The sequence below is a fragment of the Teleopsis dalmanni genome, chromosome X (assembly GCF_002237135.1).
Source record: "Teleopsis dalmanni isolate 2A chromosome X, ASM223713v2, whole genome shotgun sequence".
In the NCBI taxonomy this organism is placed as follows: Eukaryota; Metazoa; Arthropoda; class Insecta; order Diptera; family Diopsidae; genus Teleopsis; species Teleopsis dalmanni.
The window spans coordinates 52,624,916-52,644,905 of record NC_051848.1 but is presented as its reverse complement, the minus strand read 5'-3'; the positions used below and the strand labels follow the sequence as shown (position 1 = coordinate 52,644,905).

The following is a 19,990-nucleotide window of genomic DNA, read 5'->3' as shown; positions in this document are numbered from 1 at the left end:
GGCGGTTGATGGATGATAACAGACAATGGATGATAACAGTATTACGATGCCTGATAGTGGAAAATTCTAAGAAGAAAATGTTTATCAGTTAATGAGCTAATTGATGTAATTGATGTACCAGAACCAAATTCAGAAAAATGTCAGTTATGAGTTACATAGGGTTTTCCGCAAAAATAATCGCTCATTTTTCAAAAATATCAAAATTTAACCCAACGTAGAATTTAAACTTCCTTATTAAACTTTATTAAATTGTAATTAAAAAAGCCAAAACGTGAAAACATTTTTAAAAAATATCTCCGTAATTGCTAAAATGATCAATGGATTGTAGGAACTAGGAAGTTAATAAAATAAATGTTACCATTAATGGTTTTAATAAAAATTAAAAACGAAGAAAAAAGTGTCGTCAATTCAGTTGTTCAAGTGGTAGAACAGGTTTGGTTGTCGTAGCACTCAGCATAGTTGGCTATTTAACTTAGCCACTATTAGTCCGTTGTGAAACTACTTTTTAATACGGAACCTAATACAGAACCTATCCATCGATTCATAAATAAAAGTGAAACTGACAGCTGGGCAGCCACGGAAGAAGTTTTCAACAATTTCTTTTTCCTTCGCAGTCTTACAATTTTTACTCTACTCATGAGAGGGTACTTCTAGCCACAGAACATGCTTTTCAAATAACTTCTGCATCTAATACTCTTCCATTAGCAATTTTAGATCCATTAGCTCAAACATTAAACAAGTGCGGTTATTTGCCTAAGATCTGTTGATCTCTTCAGCTTAAGTGATATACTCCTATAAGGAAATAGCGATTACCACTCTTTCTTCTTAATCAATGAAAATTGGAATAATTTTATTTTTTAATTATCATTATATTTGATAATTACATTTGTGAACCAATGAAACTTAATTTTTTCTAAAAGTAATAAATAACAATAGTTATAATTCAACCCAAGGAAAAACAGGGAAAAACCCAGTGTTGGGATAACAGTGTTGCTAATATTGTGACATGTCGTGTGCAGAATTTGTGACTTACTCTGAGGTTAATTAGGAGCAAATGTATGAGGGCACTAGCACGGAAAGGACGTCTGTGCAAATAAGTTTATGTAACGCCAGGCCCTGCACAAAATCGTATTATGAAACCATTAAAGACGTAACAAAACACAAAATATTTGTGACAGTGTAAAGTGTGGAAAGGCTTTAGTGCTGCTTGGCAAATGTCAAAGGAGAGAAAGACCAACAACACAAAATGCTCCGAAAAAAGCATACAAAATGTTCTATATGAATGTTTTTTTTGTGTGTTTGGGAATGTGTGAAGTATAATAATAAAATATATGCAAAAATGTGCGTGCATAGTATCATATGCGCCCTCGTTTCGATGCATATGTCGCTGTATGTGTGTATGTATGTGTTTTTCTAGTTAAAAAGCCAACATACACTGCAACAAACAGACAAGAGTTGGCTTTATTCCACACCAAATATTTAAGCTGCTCTGCCATTTCATTTTAACGTTTTTGCATATGAGATCCTGCGTTGTCACTAACTAAGTCAACTAAGGCCACATATTTCCAACATAGAAAGCAGAGAAAATACAAAAGTTTATAATTTTGTAAAATAAAATGACATATGAAGTTAGAATTTTGCGGCGGAGTTATGAAATCATTTACATAAGTATAGATTTTTTTAAAAAAAATTCAAAAATTAAGCATCTTTCTGTAAAAATTTTCAAGCTTAACGTCAAGTTTGTTGATTTCTGGAGATTATATTAAATAGTTTCATAAATTAATTTAAGCATTAGTTTTTTCTTTTTTTAACAAATTATTGTGGCTACTTTAGTAGATGTTTTCCAGCACTTTTGCTTAATTTTAGTAATGGTTTTTTAAAATTATTTTTATCCATTTTGTCTTACCAGCACTTTTGCTCATACTTAATGTTGCTTTTCTACAGTTATTCCTATTCGTCTTGTCTTGTTTTTTTTTGGTGCTGTTAGCTTACAGAAAGTTACATATATTATGTTTTGTACGTGTCATTGCACGCTTTCGCTTTCAAAATATAAATAGAAATGGTTATAGATGATGATGAATATAGATGATGATGACTACAGATTATAGTCAAAATATCGGTAGAAGTGAAATCTTTTAAAAACAAATAAATATTTTTAAAAAGTTTATTATTTAACTGTTGACCAATTAAACCGTAAAAAACAAAATTATTTTAAAAAATATTTCGGTCATTAAAACAATAAGTTAATAGAAAGTAAAGAAATGTAAGAAATGAGTGAAGATAGTTTCACTTCACTAATATTGGGATATATTTTGATATAGACCGAAATGTGGTAATTTTATTAAAAAATCAAGTTAGAATTAAATAACTTATATATATGGACTGGCTTGTGCAATAAATACTTCATTGGATTGAAGAGAAGCGACTTTATATATAATATCATTTTAATTCACTAGGGCCATTCATGTGTAGTGTTACATATTCATTGTATAGCAATCACTTTAATGCATTCTGTTGAAGTTATTTTATAGTTGAAAGTTTCAATTTTCAATAATAAATCACTCAATTTGTTTAAAATATAAAGTAGAGTAGCTTTCTCTCTAGAATTGTTTAGAAAAATTAGTCATAGCTCAATGTTAAATAACGAAACGGAACTAACAAATACTTTTTGCAGATAATCGGATAGGTAAGAAAATAATTAACATAAAAACTATTTAGAATATAGTAGATAGATCTAAAATACGTAAAGAGACTGAAGCCAGTAGAATCGCAAACATAATTGAAGATCAAGGTACTATAGGTTTGTAGTATTCCATTAAATATACAATTACATATTATATGTTGAATTCACTCGTCCTGTAGACCATGGTTATGCTCCTCGTTACATTACTAGCTGGAGCTGACATCTATTGTTTTGAGTCGGGTATAAGAAACATTTACGTTTCCTGAATACTGTGGACTGTACCACGCAAAAGCATTTCCTAACAGTAAACGAAAACTTGATGATTATTTAAAAAAAAAACGGCTAGTAGTGAAAAATACAGAAGATACTTAGTAATAGACATCAACAAAGCATGCAACATCTAATTTACAACTTGTCAATAACACAGATATCTTAAATGGTATACATAGTGAACTTTCCCTATTTACTTTAAAGGACTCTCAAATGGTATGACTATGGAACTAAAAGTTCTCTGTGCGTCAACATTATATGTACCAACAAACACTTGTAGAAATTTTGATAATAAAAACGTCCATTTGAATAAGTTATTTAGGTTATGAATGCCATACAGAATTGGATATTACTTTTAGAGAAAAACACATTTTTCGACATATTTCTTATTCTTATCTTAACTATGGATGAATAATGCACAAAATTGTCATGTCTAATCCATTATTCTTTTGATAAGCGCCTTGTTAAAAATAGTATTAATAGCTTCACTAGTGTCCCTTTTACTACTGGTGATAGGACAAATGGTTATCAGACCTGTTCCAGACCTGTAAAAAATAAGTTTAGAATTATTCAGCATCTCATTTCTCCGTAAACCCTGTTATGGAGAGTGAGTTTGGTCTGAATATTCTTAGTAGAAGCTTAATCATTGCATTTAAAAGGCTTTATATGATGCACGATGAAATGAATAATATATTCCATAAAGTAATTAAATTGATATTAATTACTGCGGTACTTATCTATATAGGTAATATAATTTTCAATCTTTGGTTTTTTTTTTTGATATCTAGAAACAGTCGAAAATGCATCATGCTCAAGTTAATGTAGTTTGATCAACAAATTCTTTATTTATTAAGAATAATATTTTGTATACTTTTTTAATTACATTTAGTAATATTTCGGATGTGGCAACTCCCTTCGTCACGATTTGCGCAACTTTCAGCGTTCCAATATAAATCGTTCCTTCGTCTTCACTTTAACAATTACACCATTCGTTGTTAGTGATTCTTTCGCGCGAATCTAAATAAAATCGAAAGCGTCGGTTAAAAGTGAATTAATTCTAATATTGATAAAAAAACCTTTCAGATTTTATATATAGAAACAATGGCTTTCTTTTTTAACAACAAATGTCAATACAGCGGTTGTGGTGAAAAGTTCGGTAGTCTGGCTGAATTGATTCAGCATGTAGAACGTGTTCATGTTGTAATTAATGAAAATGAGGAAGTCTCTAAAAGTGAAATGATGGTGCCCTTGAGCAAAATATTGCCTAACAATATCCATGACGTGATGATGCGTAAGTGTATTACTTTTCGAAATTCACAAATTTTTCTGATTTAATCAATAGGTCCTCCGGTTCATCGCATCAACCGTGGACCACGTCTCCGCCCACCAGTGGCTGCACTAAAAAACATTAATTGTGGACGTGCAATTCAGATGATGAATGGAATTGGTGCTGCCTCCTCATTGCAGTCTGCGTTGGCTACTGATAATGTTGGTATTTCTGTTAATCAAAGTAATTATATACGTCAATTTCAGTTGTTGAATGCAATTGGAAGTAATGGTGCTGGTCCGTCATTGCAGTTCGTGTTAACACCTACTATTGTTAATAGTAGTGCAATTTCACCATTTCAGGTACCAATGGTTTCCACAAAAAGCAATAATTGTGTTCCACCGTCTAAGTCTGTTGTTATACAAGCAAAGCACGGTGCAATTCCCAAAGCGCGAATGCAGTCAATGGGACTAGGTGGTAATCGTGATGTTGAATTACCAAATGACGATGACATACCATCGTCATCATCAAAGGTTAAGGAAAAAAATAATAGTTCTAAAATGTCTTCTCTAACGAAGAGGATGTCATCTATTAACTTTAATGCTGTGCCATCCATGGCAAAGACAAATGATGCTTCAACACAACCAACCTCTACATCACCTCCTCCAAAATTTAACGATACTACTCATATTGCCTTGAGTGGTTTGACTCCGGATGAGATTGTCCAAAACTCGGTTCTAAGAGCAGATCACTCGAAATTAAAGCCATTTCCTTGTCCCATTCGTGGTTGCAAGAAAAGGTATAAAAATTTAAACGGAATTAAGTATCACGCAGAATCTTATGAAAGGGAGTTGGAAAAAAATAGAATTGACCATAAATCGAATTAATAACAACAGGCTGCAACAAACAACAACAACACCTATTACATATTTATATTTATAAAAAAATTTAAAGTTATGTAAATTCAATTATATAAATTTCATGTAATATAATATTGTATGAAAATTCACAATTTTGCAATTTAGAATTTAATAGTAAATAATTGATTTGTATGACATGAAAACTGTCTTTAGTAGGTCATTTTGGTTTGTCAGCACTAAAACTTTCATCATTCCGTCCATTTTTAAGGCAGTGTTTTTAAATAAATGAACTATTAAAATAAAATTCAATGTGCATTTTTATTTAGAAATTTAATAACGTTAGTGGCACTTATGTGGTGACAGATCTATATTCCTAGTTGTATGTCAGAATGATTTAGTATCATTTTAACAAAATCTAAATCAAGTTGAAAAAGTCGTCATTCCTACCACATTATAAAGTTCAATATAGAACGTAGTATCTGAAGGAAGCTTTAGCGTATAATTGTGAGAACTGCCGAACGCTAGTCAATGTTTTAATCGATCACAGGCTGGTTGCAATGCAAGACATAAGGTTAATAATAAAAATAGCACATGTAGAAAATGAACGGAATCAGATGTTGAAAACACTTTAGAACATCTGCTTTGTTAATGCCCAGCTCGAAAACTCAACTTAAAATATTTAGGTCTACCAGCTTTGAGGGGCTGGTTGAACTTTCTAGTTACTTTCAAATATAATTATTTCTTAAAATTCCCTAATACCGGAGACATCTTAAATGGTGTGCAGCGGCTTTGCTTGCTTTTAAGGATATATGGATTCGTTGTGGAATTATTAGGTTTATGCGTATTCTCAGTCAAACAATGTGTTATTATGTAAGACTATTTAGGTAAAAAAACTTTTTAATTAATGTAATCTAAAGTCTTTAGAAAGTGTGTGAATGGATTTTTACCCAATCTTGCTTGCTTGTAAAACAGTTGTGCCATATAACTACTCTGTATTTTGTTGAAGTTTTACAAACCAATCTCTGACAAATAGCTCATCCCCAGGTTTTCGTATACTACATTCGGTATTAAGTCATATAATTTTTTGCTTTCATACACTTCCATAATGTTTTTTTTCTATAAGCATCCTAGACCTAAAAGATCTATTGTGCGCCAAAATGATCATGATTGCAATTTACACTTTATTGCGAAATTTTCGTATAGTCTTCTATAGTCTTCTATGCATTTTCCAATTATCGTCTTTTTGCAACTTTATTAGATCTTTAAGTATTTTTATTTTCTATAAGTAAACAAAAAAATTTTTTGTATGTTTTTTGTATTAACTTTTTTCAAGAGTACCTTTTGAGTGTCGATTTGAGAGACTATTTTGTAACAGCCCATCATCTGTAGATCATGTTGAAATAATATATTTTCAAATATCTGACCTACCAACCTAAGAGACCTTAGAATAGACCTGATCAAAAAATACATAAGGGACAGAGCCCTGAAGTTATATGCGAAAATTGACAGGCTATCCTACTTACCACTATATAATCTTAGAGTAATCACTCTCCGCACGGGGAGGTACGCAGATCTTAGATCAATCACTTAATAATCATGAAGCTTATAGGCAATACATAAATTAGTCAATGATATGGGTGGCACCCTGTAGTACCCCCAGCTATCAAAGAGTAAAAGTGACTAGTTGCTCGAAAAAAGGATCAACATACACACATACATACATACATACATACATGCATACATACATACATACATACATACATACATACATACATACATACAATTACTGTAAAAAACAGACATTTGATATATAAATACATATATTAAAACCTGTAATATAGTAAATATAAATAAATTTGAAACTGAAAGCCCTGGCAGCTAGTGTTCGTTTTCGTATTTAAGATATAAGTTTTTATAATTTGAAATTATTAAGGTTTTAGGATCGCAGATTATATGCATACCAAAGGCTATGTATTTATAAGGTTCTGTTAAGTATGATCATTCCTAAAAGTTGAAATTCGCCGAATCCACTTTCCACGCATTTTAAAAGCAAACCATGTATTTTTATTACAAAATTTTAAAAATTAATCAAATATTGCTTTGAAATTTCTATGGCAGTATTCTAGAAAAGATGATTTTTTATTTATACTATACAGTAAAGTTCTACTCATAGTAAAACTCAAATAAAACGCAAGTAAAGTATAAACTAAGAGCGTAACACAAATAAAGTGCCAAATTACGCTTTTTACACAGATTTTCATGGAATAGCTTTGTGCTGCGCAAATAAACAACACAAAAATTTAAATTCAAACCAAAACAGCTGATTCACAGATCACACAAATTATACTTGAAATAAAATGTACGAGTAAAGTCTGTGTAACACATTTTCAAATTTCGACAGAAATGTTACGCTCTCTTAGATGCTCTCATTTACACAGTGTTACTCAAAGTTACTACGAGTAGTTCGTGGAACAAATCTATTGCTTTTCAAAAAATAGAACCGATTAGTTGATTTCTTACGGCACAACTAATTCAGTCTTTAGTGTGATATTTGTTGGAATGAGTAATTATTCAACTGAAATTTCACTGTTATATATACTACTATATAATAATTAGTTAGATTTACCAAATAAACACAAACGGGCGCTTGTACTATATATATTATGAATATCACAATAAAATTGACTTACTCATTATGTGGTATATCCTCCTCCTGATCACCCAGTACGCTGAATATATGGAGTTTTAGTATGAAGGCGATGAGGCAGAGCGTAACAACGCCAAAATATTTACGCTCCATTGTGACGTCGTTCCGGAACAATTAAATTTTTTTTTATAATGTCCCTTTTGTTATATATCAGTTCTGTTGATTCTAATTTTTTGGGTCTCTTTTTTTTTATTTGATATTGATTAATATAGTTATTGTTGCCTTTGTTGTTGTTGTTTTTATTATTACTTTTGATGTTTTTTTTGCCTTTATTGGTTTTTAAATGTGTTTAAATGTATTTTAATGTAGTTCTTCTTCTTTTGCTAGTTATGATTATAGTTGTTGTTGTTGTTGTTGTTATTGTTGTTATTATAATTTTTGTTATAGAAAACATTTACATTACCAAAGTGAATATGTGCGCTCTTTTTGTTGTTGGCTTTTTTATGCTATTAACTATTAAGTAAAATCAATTTCTCTTTTCTTTTTGTTGTTTGTATGTCTGCCTGCGTTGTTGTTGTTGTTGTTATGCACATAAACGCAATCGTAAATTTGTTGTTATATATTATTTTAATTATGATTATTGTTTTTGTTTATGTTTTTGTTGTTGCTTTTACTTGTTCTGATTTTATTTACATGTGCTAATGTGTGTCACTGAAAACTGTTAATAATCGTCCACCACCGCTGCTTACAATGGAGCCAGTGTGCAAAATGCTTTCATATAATGTGTAAAAATGCAGAGTTTTTATAATAAAGTCCTTTCAGTCCATTTGTTATTGTATGAGTGTGTTGGTATAACCTTAACGGTGTACGTGTGTATGGGTGTGGATGTGGATGTATTAGTGTTTATATTGTAATTGAAATCGTGCTTATTTAAGCTAATATATATTTTACTGTATTTCTTTTTTTGTTAATATTTATTATTTATTTTGTATTTTTTGGTTTTTTTATTGTGTAATTTTTTTTTTCAACGAATGTCAATAGTTTATTTTTATTATATGCTTAAATGTTAATTTATTTTTAATTTTATATTTTTATTCTTTACGAAAATTTTAATTTATTTTCAGCACTCTCAGAACTTGTCCATTTGCGATAATGTTTTAAAATTTCATTCAATTTATTTGTTTTTTATTATTTGTCTTAGTTTTAATAACTGTTTTCCTTTCTTGTGTAAATTTAATTTAAATGCTTTAGGATTTCAGTTTTTAAAAAATCCTTTTCAAGCTAAAAGTATTTATTTAATGCTTTACATTGTTGTAATTAGTTTAGATGTTGTTGTCGTAGTCGTTGTAAAAATTTCAAATTTTTCAAAATGTTTTGTAAAATTTTAATTTTTGAAAAATTTTGCAGCATTTTTTTTATATTTTTTATTAAATAAATTTCTCAACGCTTTTTATTCATTAACTTAATATATTTTCAACTTTGTGCAAATTGTTTATATTTTTAGTATTTTTTATAGTTAATTTCAGTAGGAATTTTGATAAGCGTCAATGTGATTTGATGAAAATTTTAAATTTGGTTTCTCCAAAAATTATAGCTGCCAAGTTTTAAACATTTTTAACCTGAAATTAGTAGAAAATTATTTTAATAGTAAAAAGTGTACCATTTAAAATACTAATTTTTAAAACAAAATAATTACAACAAAAAAGTTATTTATCAATAATTAAATACAAGAACTATTTTCAAGACCACTGATGAGCCAAAAATTCATTTAATTAAAATAATATAAAAAAGAATTTTTGTTGTTGTAGTTCACTACTTTTCGAAAAACCTCTTGAAAAAAAGGTAATTTAAATTTGTAATTTATAAATAGTAGAGATTTTCTTACTACCTAAGGACTCATGGTCTGAAATATCGTCTTCATAAACTTCGATTATCTGCTAAATTCGGAATGCATATTACGGCTTGAAGACGAGGAAACTACTATGCATATTCTTTGTGGCTGTCCAATTTCAACAACGCACAGAAGAAACTTATTTCATATGGAATTTTTATCAGCAGAACAGATTAAGAGCTCTTCTCTAGTTTTAGTTTTGGACTTTATTCACAAAGCTTTCAAGGGCTTTGTCTTATTAAAAGTAAATTTTGTACAATAGCACTCTTCTGGCCACAGTACCGGCTGTTGAGCGATTTCATGACAATAGTCTTGATAAAAATAATAATGACTTATTTTGCCACCTTATTTATGCATTTTTGTCATTATTTGTAATTAGGAATAAAGCTGTTTATTCCTTTATTGACTTTCGGATTGATTTACTATTATTTTCTTAATGACTTAACTAACTTTTCAACCTTTACAATTAAAGATATAGTTCACTGTTCTAAAGGATTGATAACCTTTTGTAAATATGTATGAGTTGTGCTTTTTCAACTTTATCTATGCAATGACCACATAAGTCAGTGGGTTTTACTTTTTGCTTATCTTTTAAGTATTGAGCAAAAACAAGTTTTAGGGAGATATTGTTATATTTTTGAAGCGATATTGTTGAGATATATTGTTGAATGTGCAGTCATTTACTTTATTATAATATAGCAATAAAACAAAAACTGTTTAAGTATGGTCCATGTTATATAGAGTGTCACGAGCACGTTAAAATTGACTCTTTCGGGACTATGACAAAAATGCATCAGAACGCAGAGTGTCAGTATTTTTATATTTTTTTATATTTTTTATTGGTATTAGCTATAGTAACTGAATATGTCGTTTACTTACAAAAATGTTTCTATATATATATATATATGTATATAACATATATAGCTTTGTTTAAATATGATTTAATTTCTAAATTTTTAAATGTATCTATATATATTTTTTTTGTCTATATATATATATTTTTTTTTTTAATATTAATATTTTTTTCAATATTAATGCTTATTATTATTTTTTTTAATATTTATATTTTTTAATAACAATTTTTTTTTAATATTAATATTTTTTAATATTTATAATTTATTTAATATTAATATTTTTTTAATATTAATATTTTTTTAATATTAATATATTTTTAATTTTCATTTTTTTTATTATAATATTTAATATTATTTTTTTTTAATATTAATATTTTTTTTAATAATAATATTTTTTTAATAATAATATTTTTTTAATATTAATATTTTTTTTAATATTATTAATATTAATATTTTTAAATATAAATATTTTTTTAATATTTATATTTATTTTTAAATAATAATATTTTTTCAATATTTTTATTTATTTTAATATTAATGATTTTTTTAATATTAAAATTCTTTTTTAAATTGTTATATTTTTTTTTACTAATATTTGTTTCAATAAAATTATTTTTTTATTATTAATATTTTTGTTGATATTCACATTATTTTAATATTTATATTTTTACTTTTTTTAATTTTATCTTTTTAATAGTTTTTTTTTGTTTATTAATATTTCATTTAAAATATTTGTTCTGAATATTTTTAAAAATAAAGTTTTTTTGAACTTTTTTCTTTTGTTTTTAATATTTTTTCTACATTTTCATTGAATTTATGTATATTTATTTAAAAAAAATTTTGTATCTTTTCAGTTTTTATAAGTTACTTACAAATCTGATACAAATGAGCTCTGATACTCACAAAGCATAAAAAAAACAAATTTTCTGAATTGCATTTTTAAATATTGTAGATTGTTTGGGAAAGTTTAAATTCTTGTAAAGTTTTTTCTTTGTGTTCTTCTTCTTTTCTTCTTCTTCCTTTCATACTTAAATATGAAACGTATTTCTGTATTAAACACACAAGGACACAAAAGGAATTTTACACAAAAAACAAAAAATTATGTAGAGCAAACGCAAGCGCAATAAATATGCAGCAAAGCCGCAACAAAATTTCTGTTTAGCGGTGGATACATATTAACATATATATATGTATACACACATATACATACACACATACGTATATAGTATTTAAATATTTTTCTATGCCATGAAGAAAGACATTGTTTGAGAAGAAAAATAGAGAAATAATTTTTATAAAATTTAAGCAATTTTATAGAGTAATAAAACGTCTTGCAACAGCAAAATATGGGAAGGATTACGGGTAATGCGAGAAAATCTGACTGATGAAATTGTAACTGAAATAAATTTGACCTAGTAAAGGATACAATTACACACTCACAATCACACTCACACTTAACGATACACGAACCCTTATACACACAAACATGCGTGCAAGTAGAACTTATGCAATGCCAAATATACACATATACATGTATATATACATTTATCTAAGCAGCTTCTAAATGTATATAAACAAATATATGTATATGTATACTTTTAAGAAATGTGTGGTAGAAGTTTTTTTCGTAATGCAACAAAATACGTTATGATTTTACTCGAAAATCTAAATGTTGCTACGAATCGAATTTATAGGAAAACATAATTAAATAAAACAAAATGAAAAAAAATACAAAAAAAATGTTCAAAAAAATTATTTAGCATTCAACATGAACCATACATACAACATTTAACACAAGTATTAATAAAAGAAACACCAAACCAATACCACCAATAACAACAACAACAACACACAAACAAACAAGTGCGTACAACATGTCGTATACTCGCTTGTACGCTGTCTTAACATTTCAAACCTAGTAAGTTAGTTGCGTTCTCAGCAGCAAAGAGATTGACACAAACAGAGAGAGCGAGAGAAAGAAAGAGCAGCTATTAAAAATTCTACTGCTGCTGCTGTGATTTGTGTGCTGTACTCTCTCACCATCAGACCAACAGACTCTACACTTTTAACTCCTCCGCTATACTTATTGTTGCTGTTAATACCATATTTCTTAATTGTTACATTTTTCGCGCTCTTATAATTCCTCAATTGACATGCCACCCACCCAACTACGAAAAATGTATTTACAGCATCGCCAGCACATATTTCAACTGCAACCAGCGCGTGTATTTGCCTTAAATGTGAATGTATGTACGAGTACATATGTGTGTGTGTACATACAAATGCATGCATTAGTGTATTTGTATTCGTCTTTCATTTAAGCCACTTCCTCAAGGATATCGTATGATAATTTTTATTGTTATCAAACTATAGAGAATTTACTAAAGAGACATATATACATATATATATATATATATATATATAATATTAAAACGTTGCAATATTTGCACACACACACACTTATAGTTGTAAATCCTTACATAAAATACATAATGCTTTATGTGTGTTCCCATTGGGAATTTATTACACATTCCTAGCATGATGATGACTAGGACAACAGCAACAAAATACGAAATTAAAGTAATGACATTTCATGGAATAGTTTTACTACCACTACCACAGTTTCTTCTTCCAATTCTTATCCATTTTCATCTTCGATTTCTTTTCCATTTTACTTCATACAGTTCATTTCATGCGATGTTAAGTTAGTTGGTTGTCAAATAATTTCAATTCCATCTTTCTTTCTTGGTATACGTTTATCTTATGCATTTCGTTGCAATACTGCACATACTCGTAAATCAGAATTCAAATATACAGGGTGTGTCCAAGAGAAAACAGCCCTAAATACTTCAAAATAAACTTGAAAACTTTAATAAATTGAAATTTTTTAGAAGAATAACCAGTGACGCAAAGAGGATTACGCCAAAGGGGGACAATGATTGGAGTGATTGAATGATTGGAGTGGTAATTCAGGTTAGCAGTTATTATGCCGTTGTCTATAATTAACGATTTTTCGCCATTTACTACATTTTACTACAACTTTTTTTGCAGGAAATATCGTAAGATATAAAAAAAAAGACAAAAAGAGGATGTAATAGAACATGTTTGTCCAGACCAGGTACGATCGCGGGTCACTTGAAGTGACCCGTTTAGAGCTTGGAGGACTGAAAAATCATCTTTTATTTCTTCACCAAACAGGATCAAATAATCCAATAGGACTAAATACAAATATTGATAAAATTCCATTTCGCCCTTATTTTACTTTTAAAGATATTACTGGATTTATTATTTTAATTATATTTCTTACGTTCATATTTTTTCTGGAGATATATAAAAATACAGTGATAATGTAAAAAATTAGTTTTATTCATTTATTCATTTGAATAAATATTTTTTTGTAATACCATTGAAATAAAATAATGTAATTTAACCAAAATATATTAAAGAAAAATTTGCCTAATTGTAGTAGATTAAAAACATATTACGGGTCGCATATATATTAGCAGCGGGTTACATGTCACCCGTGATTTGGACAGTTCTGTACTAGAAGACATTTTTATTAGTTGTAGTATTTTTACAGTGTATTATCTGTAGATTTTATTGTCAAAGCGAGAAATCATCCGTTAATTTTACCTGGTGCTGATAAGGAAATTCCAAAGTTAATACATTGGACCGATTTTATACAGTGCTCATACCAAATTATTCCATGCAAGAGTGGTGTGAGAAAAGGTGTGAGATGAGAGATGAAATTAAAATGTTTCATCGAAATTGAATACTAAAATATTTTAGCATTCTTTCAAAAAAATTTGGGCTATCAGAAAGCAATAACGGTCACTACTGTGAACCGGTTACCTGAGTACATTTTCTCCAAATACTCAAAACTGAACAACAACAGGCTCATCGTTTCTGGAGACAGACATATTAAAATATTAATGTATACTATTAACAAAATTGGCCTATTAGAAAATAATATCGGTCACTACGGTTAATTTAACACATTCTTTTTGAATTTGAAGAACAGACTTAACATACTTTGCGACAGACTCGACGTACTACAAAATATTAGATTCGGATATAGTTTCCGAATTAATTAATACTAGTGTTAATTACTAAGTATAGTGTTAGCTATATATCATTTTTAATATATGCAAGAGAAGTTATCATAAATCTCTTATTCCTTATTCAAATTATATTAATATATCTGTACATAACCATAAAATAATCCAAAGAAACGTAATCGTAAAAATATGTAACATTACGAGAAAATTTCTAAATAAATATGTTTATTTTTTTTTTATTACAAATATTATAAAAACTGTATGAATGACAACTAGTATGTTAACACTATAACTAGTCACAAAAAAAAATTAATTTTTGTTTCTGGTAGCCTTTGATATCTTCACATGCATTTAGTAAAAGTTTTCTAGAATCCCGACTAAAACAACAAATATAATAGCAACAACAAACGAGCTTAACTTCCTTCCAAGATTGCCTGAAATAGATTCTTCGGCATTAAGCCGAGAATGTTTTGCTCAATATTAATAATAATGTTAGTCAAAACTGAAACTAAGTACTATCTGAACAAAATTGTGCTCTCACAATCCAACACCTTCTAATTCTATGGAACAAAATCTTCACTTTATTAAAAGTATATATATGGTTTAATATAACTGGTGTAGGTAGAATGGACAACAAGAATCGCTGTTCTTAGTATTCCGCGAGGTCGGATCACTCGGTATAAACACTGGATCATAATTTATGGGATTAACACTAGAACCTTATGGTCGCTAGACAAAAATACAACAAAAAGTCTTTAGGGCCTCAGCAAATCTACAGTTCGTGTATTTATTGGAGTACTAACGAAGCACTGCGCCATTGCGCCTATGCACCAACGGTAGCGAGTTCAAATAAATGTATTGTGTAGAAGTTGCCAAGATGGGGTGGAGGTAGAATCCATCAACCACTTTTTGTGTCTCTGTTCAGGACTGCAGACAAGGCGACGTCAATATCTAAGGGATCGTTTTTTCACTCGCCTGGCAGAGATAACGATAGTAAACTTGTCGGATCTCCTTAACTTCATCTAGAAAACCAAATGGTTTAATAAGAATAGTACACGAAGATAACTTTTATTAACAACTTGCCTCTCTCTGCAAAATCTTTGAGGGCATCACAATGGGCAATATAAGTGTCCGAGTGGAAATGCGGGCCTTCTCAACCTAACCTAACCTAATATTCCGCACCTAAGAATGTCACACCTTAGATAAACTATAGTATAAGCCATAGTACGATTATTATCAAAAGAGGATCAACAAAGTAGTAATAAAGTAATAAAGTCACATGAAGAATTTGAATAAGACAAATTAAAGCAAAATAATAAATACCCATAATAATATCCCGATAACAATGTATATATATCTTTCGGATGAATATAGTTTCACAGAAAATTTAATGAAACAGATTTGTAAGTATTTTTAGTTTATAATATAATACCAAATTAGGTGTAGTTTTTATTTTAATTTTTTAATTTTAATTTTTTTTTTTTGACCTAAAGATTTCTACAATATTCGAGTTATACAATGTTCTTAATTATATATACATTACAAACTTAAGACCTATGTTTATGAGACATTAATATACATTTATATAATATTTATAATAATAGACCTTTCCTTTAGTAAACATATCGCAAAAGATCAATTTTGTTAGACTTACGTATGCAAAACACGTAACAGAGCTTTAAGTCAAAATTTCCAATATGAATAATAATTCTTTGCAATTATTGGTAAGAATATTTTTATTTTACATGATTGTGGAAAAAATATGAATTTTCTGCCTTTTAACAGTAATACGATAAATAGAAAAAGTGACGTATTTGTTACGAACAATGACGACAAAAAAATACGAATAATTAACGAAATCATTCGTTGGCAGTTAACTAGGAATTTTGAATACACTTCTAAAACCCTTTCACAATAGACCAATTTTCACTCTTGGCAACCATGCAATTTAAGCCGCTTATTAGTTAAGTGATTTCAAAAGGTTGGATTAAATAAGCCAGCAGTGTTGTTGTTTCATATGTTATTTTTAAAATAAGCGGTTGTTCTTTTGTGATATGCTTACAAAAGAAAATGCTTAATATAACATTTATTTGAAATATAAATTTCACCTAATATTTTTTTTTTCGAAAAATAATTTAGTTTGTCATTTAAAACATAGAGAGTATTTAAACTATGTAAAATATCAAAACTCATCAAAGCATGCCGACAGTACAAAAACTTTTATTATTTAATGTAAAAAATTTATTTTAATTCAAATTCAGTTATTTTAAAAAACAGTACAATACGTTTTCTATTTTGGACGTAAAAATTTGAAAAATGTGGACGTTATTAGTGACCATCTGTATTATTTACAATTACTGTAAATTCGCTTTCCCGAACTTGAAGTCATGTACGTAAACATGCTGGTATTTTATCTATTAAAAGTTATATGTTTTATATTATAATAATTATTATATACATTGTTATAATTATTATGTATTATATAATATTTATATTAAATAGTATACATTATTGTTTGTATATTATATATCAGTTATCATATATTATATACTGTGTATTATATTATATTATATACGAAGCAATAACTATTAGAGAAGCTATAACCTGTTTGAACATTTCTTATTTATATATAATTATTATATTATATTTTATATATATAATTATTGCTTTATATATAATATATATAATTATAATATTATATATAATTATTATATTATATGTAATATATCATATGCATAATATATACAGGTTTAGGCGATTGAAGTGTTATCAACAGGTATAGCTGTCAAACTGATTCAAGTATTATTATATTATAAACGATATATTGCATATTATATATTATTTATCACATATTATGTAATATATATATTATATATTATATACATATATATTTTATGTTATAAAACATATATTGTATGTTACACATTAAATACACTATAATATCAACAATTAAAGAAGTTCATGTCACTTTCGTATCCTAGATATTGTTGACCGTCTGTCTAACCTTACCTCCTCCGGTAATGTTTTTAGCATGTTTAGTATCGATCGTGAGTTGTGGGTTACACTTTTAACATTTGCCATGTTTTTAATATGTATTAAGTTATGCGAGACGTTCTTACAAGTAAGTTTTTAATTACATATATAAGTTCAACAGTTGATTAATTTTTAAATTAAATGTATCAAAGCATTATAGGTGAAGAGTTATATTGTTAATATGATTATCAACTTGTCTTTCAGGATATCCTGCAAATGCAACCAGAACTTCTACATATACACAATTTCCCTATGCCAATAATGCCATTGTTGGAACAGTTCCCCGTACAACATCAACATTTTCAACAGATTGCAAATGACGAATTAGGAGGAGGTGATGCGCAAATTTTAATACAGGATAGTGAATCAGAAAGTGGTAACGACGATGACGTTGACGAATATTTTTTGGAATACTGAATGGAAAAAGGGAAAATGTTTATAAATTACCAATTTTAACAAAAAGTGTCATTGCAGATGAAAGAGTTTTCATCTCTCCAAATTTTAAATCAAATCTTAACATCATTTGACAACTAAGCATAAGTACTCATAAATGCGATATGTTTAACGTATTTTTTAAAATTCAAAAAGTTTTGCTGTAAATTGGTCAATGACAGCATAAGTCCATTCAAATATTTTAAGGTTTGCGAAATTCCACAAAATTTTCATTAGAAATATAATGCCAATATAGAAAACAATTCAGTCTGTTTTAATCAATTCTCATTTGAAAGATATAAATTATAGATGTCAACATACATATGACAAGTCAAAAGAAGCAATTGTGCTAAAACACTGCAATGCTTACAACCACTTTTCAAACATATCAACCTTAGCGTGAAGAACAGAAAACTGAGCCAGATAATTAGACCAGCATTACTTTATGGGTGTGTCACGTATAGTAAAGCTGCCGACTCTACTATACAAAAGCTACAAGTCGCTCAAAGTCAGGCTCTCCGAAGGCTCTTCGAAGTGCCTGGTAAGAGACGACATGGTAAGAAACGTTAGAATAGACCCGATCAAAAAATACATAAGGGACAGAGCCCTGAAGTTATATGCGAAAATTGACAGGCTATTCTACTTACCACTATCTAATCTTAGAGTAATCACTCAATCACTTAATAATCATGAAGCTTATAGGCAATACAATAAATTAGTCAATGAGATGGGTGGGGGTGGTGAGATGGGTGTAGTACCCCCAGCTATCAAAGAGTAAAAGTGCCCAGTTGCGCTGACTCGAAAAAAGGATCAACATATATATACATATGATGTCTATTACACTAAAATAATTCATATTTTACATATAAACTAATTTATACACACCAATCAATTGCGTGGGAAGTTCGATAAGTCGGCAATGACTGCACTAAGTAATTTCAAAGATATTTATAAAATAAATATCTCATAAGCTGGTAATAGGTTTAGATATTAATATTATAATCTTCGCAAGAAAATGGAGAAGACTAACTCCATTAAGTTGATTCCTGTTAATAAGTTTCATTATATAATTTTTTAATGTAAAAAGTTGACCAGAGTATTGTACATTATAAATGACATTCAACTATAATCAGCTAATTGAAGATAGTGGAGCTAGATCACCTAAAGACGTCTTGAGGACTCCAAAGGAACTGAAACTGGTAATCGTATATAGGCATTCATAAAAACAAAAAAGTAACCTAGACTATGTGCTCTTTTAGATCATAACATTCATTAGCTGGGATTATAATAGCCCATAATAGAGCAATATTATACCATTCTATTAAACCAATTAAATGGAAAAATTAAGATAAAAATATCAGCAACTACAATATTAAAATTGGTCAAGCTATGTTGGAAATGCTACCACATCTACCGTTTTCACCAGATTTGATCTCATCTAATTTTTATAGATTCTAGTTTGAAGAAAAATATTACTAGAACGAAGTTTCAATCGAGTTCAAACCTAATATTTGCATCTAATATGTATTTTATGGACCTTAAATAATCCTATTATTTAGAAGGAATAAAAAATCTCAAGCCTCTGTACCAAGCATTTAATAGTTTCGCGTTGCGTCATCTATTCGGCAGAAATTTTAGACCCTGTTTTAATTCAAAAACACATAGCTCAAATGTCATTTCGGCAAAAGTAATTTTTGTGGGCTCATTTATTTCAAAATGCCAAAACAGAACAATTCATTTAAATGGAGCCCAATCACCGCATCAGCACCATAACCACAAGATATGGTTTTAAAAGTTTATCGGTATTCATCTTCATCTTCTTTCATATCTGAAAACATTTTATATGAAACGAAGGCACTATCGTTCCTATAGAAGAGTATTTTAAAGATCTTTCGGAATCTCACTGCAAAGATGTGCTTCGTAAATAATACTTGAAGATTTTTTTCTTTCAAATAATCCAAATGATTATAAAGATAATAAAAGATAAAATACTTG

General features: G+C 28.6%; 2 protein-coding genes across 2 annotated transcripts; both read left to right on the top strand.

The window, feature by feature from the left end:
- The first annotated feature begins 3,957 nt into the window (after positions 1–3,957).
- LOC119687369 lies at positions 3,958–5,123 on the top strand. Its single transcript, XM_038101660.1, has 2 exons — positions 3,958–4,244; positions 4,296–5,123. The coding sequence occupies exons 1-2, from the start codon at positions 4,055–4,057 to the stop codon at positions 5,105–5,107; spliced, it is 1,002 nt and encodes a 333-aa protein (XP_037957588.1). The 5' UTR covers positions 3,958–4,054; the 3' UTR covers positions 5,108–5,123.
- An 11,668-nt stretch (positions 5,124–16,791) lies between these two features.
- Positions 16,792–18,258, top strand: LOC119690163. The gene is made up of 3 exons (XM_038105160.1): positions 16,792–16,919; positions 17,512–17,651; positions 17,768–18,258. The coding sequence occupies exons 1-3, from the start codon at positions 16,847–16,849 to the stop codon at positions 17,978–17,980; spliced, it is 426 nt and encodes a 141-aa protein (XP_037961088.1). The 5' UTR covers positions 16,792–16,846; the 3' UTR covers positions 17,981–18,258.
- Positions 18,259–19,990: the final 1,732 nt, after the last annotated feature.